Genomic DNA, 5,386 nt, shown 5'->3' on the forward strand with positions numbered 1-5,386 from the left:
GTGTCATCAGCGAATAAGATAAGTTTTAATACATTGGACACTTTACTGATATCATTTATATAAAGATTAAATAAAACTGGTCCCAATCTATTGTTTTTTTGTGTTGCAGTGATGGAGCTAGTAAAATGAAAATGCGTCTTAGTACGGTAGAATATTCTGAAAACTTTGTCATTTGCCAGTTCTATTTACAAAGATGCTCCCAGGTGATAAAAACCAAGAATGCAGTTTCTAAAAAAAATAATAATAATGAAAAGACTATTAAAATATAAGAAGATTCATAAAACATTTAATTTTATACAAAAATTAAATGCTATGAGCATGTGTTTGACTACACCTGTTAACAGTGTCAAAAAGGCCAGTAACTTCTTCGTTGTTCTTGGTATTATTTCTCTGGATGAGCAGCAAACTCTTCTGACTTAAACCTTTAATTTGTGGGTTTTTGTCCTGAGGAAGATGAGCGAAAGCAAAGCCAACAATGCAGACCAGCTAAAGGCCTCTATTAAAGCCACCTTAGCTTTCTGAACACCTAAGCAGAGCTAGTTGATCTCCTCCATGTCATACTGCGTCAATGAAGTAAGTGATTCAAAAAGAGCTCCATTTTGTTATGATCTCATATAAAATTGAGCAACATTTTGTGTTCTTACAGAAAAACATCACTCTGTGTGTAGTGACTCAAATCAACGGACAATATTTCTGATTTATTTAATGTAACTGGACACATGTTTCACTAGTTGGGTTAATTTACTGGAATTAATTTGCTTTCAATGCTATTAAGATGCTATATCTATCTATAGAAAAACATGAATGTTTGTTCACAGGCATACAGTCTTACCCTCTGTGTGTATTGCAGACACATAGCTCCAGCTGTACCTCTTGACAATGTCCACCATGGCTCTGGCTTGTTGCATATCTGATGGCACCACTCTCATAAAGTATTTATACAGACTCTGTTGGGAGAGATTTACATGTTCACAAGTCTGATGACATACTTGTGTGTGTTTTCAAAGAATGGTCTGTACACTAATTTGTACATACAGAGCATCTGGCCTCGAGGTTATACAATTTCACCAGGAACTTTGAACATTTCCGGTTTGTTTTCCAACTTTACCTTGTCGCTGAGATCCATGCTGGTGGCTGAGTATGCAATCTGTGGGATATTGAAGAGCTGCAGGAGATTCTGCACCTGGATAGCCACGGAGCTGGATCCTGGTCCGATGAGTCCCACGATGGGCTTCTTTCCCTGCAGGAGTACGCTCCCTCCTTCTACTGTGCATCTGGCCTGGCTCTCCTCCTCGTCGCTGGACACTAGTGTGTCCCGGATAAACTCAATGCTCTGCTCCAGAGCCACCGCTGAGTGCCAGCACGAGTCCCTGGTGAAAAAACATTGAGCTCACCATCACAATATTTTGGCAAAAAGATTAGAGGGAGAGAGGATCTGATAGGGCTTCCCGAGTGAAACAAAGCCGATAAGAGGGTTTCAAAAGTCTGAATTAGTCAGTAAACTTGGCGTTTAAATTAAGTTATTTTAAGCTCAAATTTTGTTAAGCTTTGACTGGGAGATTTGTCCTAATTCAATAAAGTATGTTTGAGGCTGACCTCAGTCACTTCTCATCATTGTGAAGCAGAAATATTGTGTTCCTTTCTTGTAATGCTCATTGATATTTTGGAAACAAAACTACTAACTGTAGCAAAATGACTGTATATGAAGTATATCATTTTACACAGGGTTTCTCCAGCTACTAAATCTGGATTTACTTCAAGATCATGGTTTTCAAATTGTGTTATAAGAGTTGTGAATAAAACGTAGTAGTAATGAACAAAAAGACATGCACGTTTAATATAGAATTCATAAGCTAAAGTCAAAAAGATTTGCTTATCAGGAAAATATATAAACATAAGCTACTGTTTACAGCTTCTATAAGCTATAAGCTACCCAATTCTTTGGAATATTCTTTCCAGAATATTCCAAAGAACTCAAAGCAGATAATAAAGTGTCAAGAACAGCTAGTGGTACTACTTTTTCACTTCAAACTTAAAACAGTGATCTGAAAAACAAACAAAAAAAAGAACCTCAGCAACATAGTCTCTTAATCATGCTTCTGTTTCAAGCTGAAAAACTAGATATTCTACATTTTGTGCTCAGTAACAAGCTTGCTGATAATAGCAACAAGAACAGGCTACTGTGGCTATTTTGGATGTAGTTGAAACTCTCAATAATAATTCCAAAAATATTCCTGAATCACTGGTTTAAGGTACTTTACAAGTGGAAAGAAGGCAACTGGTTTACTTGGATTACCTTTTTTGATCCTTAAAAATTTGAAGGAGAATTGTTTGTTTTATTCTGTTAATTAAAAGTGGATTCCTTCTCAACCAGCCTTCTGTCCTTTTTTGTGCCTTTTTTCTTCTAACAAGAGATCATTAGTTTGCATCCAATTCCCAGAAGTCTCCTTGAAAGATTATTCCTGCTCCCCTCCCACCTAAAATTGTTTTACTCTTATCTTTAGATAATTCACTTTTAAATTGATTGGTATTTTTGTTTATTTCGTTCTGTTATCTTTTATAGCTCCTTTCACATTTATCACCACTCCTTGCAAAGATATATTAAAAGCCCTAAAATACATGGTTGTTATGGAAACTTGGTGACCCTAAGTTACTCTTTGCTGCAGTTTTCTAACACTGAGCCTTGGAGATATTTTTACCTTCTTTACCATATTCTTCGCTGTGCATTGTGGCTAAATAAACATGAATCTTCACCCAGGTTTGTTTGTCACAGCTTTAATTATTTAAAGCTGTAAAAATGGTACATATTTTTCTACCTGTAAATGTGAGTGAGTTTAGTCAAGAAATTATTTTTATGAAGCTATTTTAAGTCATTATGGTCAAAACATAATGACTTAAAATATGAAACGAATTTAAGTAGCATGTTTTCTTATCTTTACCATTTTGAAGCGGTTAGGAGAAATGATTCCCATCATTGTTGTAACTCAGAGAAACAATCTAATTGAAAAAGAACAAAACACACTGAATTAAACATATTTAGAAATTGTTAGGGATACCAGGTAATGTGGCACCAATTATTTTGGAAAAAAAAAATTTTGAAAAATTGAAAAATACAAAACTTATCCTATAATTTTTTCATCCTTACTAAAGTTACTCACAAGGCTGCATTTCTCAAACTTGTCTTTAATGATAAAGGGTGGAGTTATCTCTTGCAGAGGTATTATTGTATGTATATTTAATGGTTAATTTCCATGTACCGGGGTGCAGATTGAGAAAGCTGGAAAAAAAGTTGAGTGATTAGAAACACTAGAAACTGAAGTAAAATGAATTAATTTAAAATATTTAATTGTTAACAGTAAATTTGTTTTGATTTTTTTAGTTGAACTGCTATAGCTGATTACCTGAAGCATTTAACAACTCTTGAATAAAGATTTTATCTATTTCTCAAAACTGCTGGTTGTTTTAAATTGCAAAGTTGTCTAAATGACATTTAAATGGCAAAAGTGTAGTGCAAACACTCATATATTACATTATCTTTGGTTATTGCTAACTTAAGCCATCAGCTTCATCCTAACTTATTTGCGATTTTTTTTTTTGTTTTTGTTTTTGTTTTGTTACAAGTTGTAACTGAGTCTTTTTTTCTAACAGATTATTCCGAGTAGGTTAATTATTGACTTGCTAAAAATAAATGGAGGTACTGCTCCTGTTGCTGACCTTATCTCACAGCCCAAAGAAATATTGGGAAGGATATTGGGGTCTGCATTAATCCTGTCCAGAGTGTGCATCATGGCCTCCACTCTCTGGATCCCATACTGCTCACGCACTGCACCGCACTTTCGCTCATGCACCTAAAGAAAGTGCACCAACAAGTGGATTGTTAACCTTCATCTCACAGACACAGGATACACAAGGACATAAACTCACACAGCAGGTACCTTGTCTGCAGGTGGTTGGTGGTGGACAGAGAACAGAGCTCCAATGATAATGTCCCCTGGGAGATGCGCCAGCACCCTTCTCTCATTATTCTGGGCACTGGCCACAGCCTGCTCTCTCAAGCTCAGCCAGCTCAGATCAGTTGCAAGCAACAGAATGACTCCAAACAACCTCACACAAAATCTTTTCATTGTGCATGTGCTGTTCTTTAAACCTGCCTCCATCCTCTGCCCTCTTGTAGTGAAGGCTCACATGAATCTCTTGTGTTTTGCATGGAGAGAGCAAAGCCGCAGACAAGAGTTAGACTCCTCCTGGGGGGAAAAAGATGCACATAGGCTAGGTGTGGAAGAACTGAAGTCAGAACAAGATGCCTTAACTTGACACTAAAATTTTAGAGCTGAGCTAAAAACTAACCAAACACATACTTTCTGCTTACCTTTTGCCATCCAGATTTCAGTCCATTTGAGAGCGTTTCCATCACAGAGGAAAAGTAAAGAGCAGCCTGTGCAGCTTTTTTACTCGAGCTCAGTCTGGTGCCTGGCTACGGCAAACTGCAAATAGCAGCAGATAATACAGCCCGTTATTGGAACATGCTTGACTTACTGACGCACAAGACAACCCCCCCTCCTTCTCTCCCACTCCTCTCCTCCCTCTTCCACCTCCCTCTCCTCCTCCATCCCCTCCACATCCAAAACAGCGTGGAGAGCATCACCACTGATTGTTCGGATGGGAACTTATGGAAATAGAGAACACACACTGCAACCTCAAACTTCAGTGCAGGTTATTATTTTTATGAGATCCTAAGGAAAAAAGGACGACAATTGTAATATAAACAATAGCTTGAGCTCACTGACTTTGTCTGGGCCATCTAAACCATTCTGTTATAGCTCTGATTGCAAGAGCTGTCCTCCTGCTGAAAGGTAAAACTCCTTAGTTTTAAGCCTTTAGCAGCATTTAAAGATAATACAGTATATTTTAGCTTCAATTATCTGTCAGCCTTATGCTGTCAACACAGAGAATCTAAACCTGTGGGAATAAAATCTGGAAAACAAGATGATATCACATCTCCTACGTGGTTTTAAATGTTTTTGTGCCATTTTACGCTTAATTGTAAATCTTTCGAAATTAATGATTAACCTTTGAAAACTTTAAGAGGTTATTACATTTATTTGGTGATGAGGTGGGAATTTGAAGGTTGCCATTTTTGCTAAAGTGTAAGTCAGCACGGACTCATTGCAGTAAGTGCTTCTTTTTCTCAGAAAATAATCAGATGACCTTCCTAAAGCTATTCTTCAAAGGCTCTAAATATTATTTAATGATTATTCACCAACCGTCACAAACACAATGACAAAGAATTTCAATTTACCAAGTTAACATGACTTCCGCCCATGCATTCTTCCTTCCTTCCTTCCTTCCTTCCTTCCTTCCTTCCTTCCTTCCTTCCTTCCTTCCT

At 37.0% G+C, this 5,386-nt stretch overlaps 1 protein-coding gene across 1 annotated transcript in view; it reads right to left on the reverse strand.

The window, feature by feature from the left end:
• The window catches only part of LOC106950589 (metabotropic glutamate receptor 5-like), a 31,873-nt gene extending 27,332 nt beyond the window's left edge, over positions 1-4,541 (reverse strand). Inside the window, exons 1-5 of the mRNA XM_015037541.1 lie at positions 4,370-4,541; positions 3,936-4,244; positions 3,715-3,848; positions 1,109-1,370; positions 833-947 (exon numbers count right to left, since the gene is read on the reverse strand). Of these exons, the coding sequence (XP_014893027.1) occupies positions 833-947; positions 1,109-1,370; positions 3,715-3,848; positions 3,936-4,157 (733 nt within the window). The 5' untranslated portion in view covers positions 4,158-4,244; positions 4,370-4,541. The remainder of the gene's footprint in view (positions 1-832; positions 948-1,108; positions 1,371-3,714; positions 3,849-3,935; positions 4,245-4,369) is intronic.
• Positions 4,542-5,386: the final 845 nt, after the last annotated feature.

Source organism: Poecilia latipinna, unplaced genomic scaffold (assembly GCF_001443285.1).
Source record: "Poecilia latipinna isolate Pla-1442-1.1 unplaced genomic scaffold, P_latipinna-1.0 Scaffold409, whole genome shotgun sequence".
Taxonomy (NCBI): domain Eukaryota; kingdom Metazoa; phylum Chordata; class Actinopteri; order Cyprinodontiformes; family Poeciliidae; genus Poecilia; species Poecilia latipinna.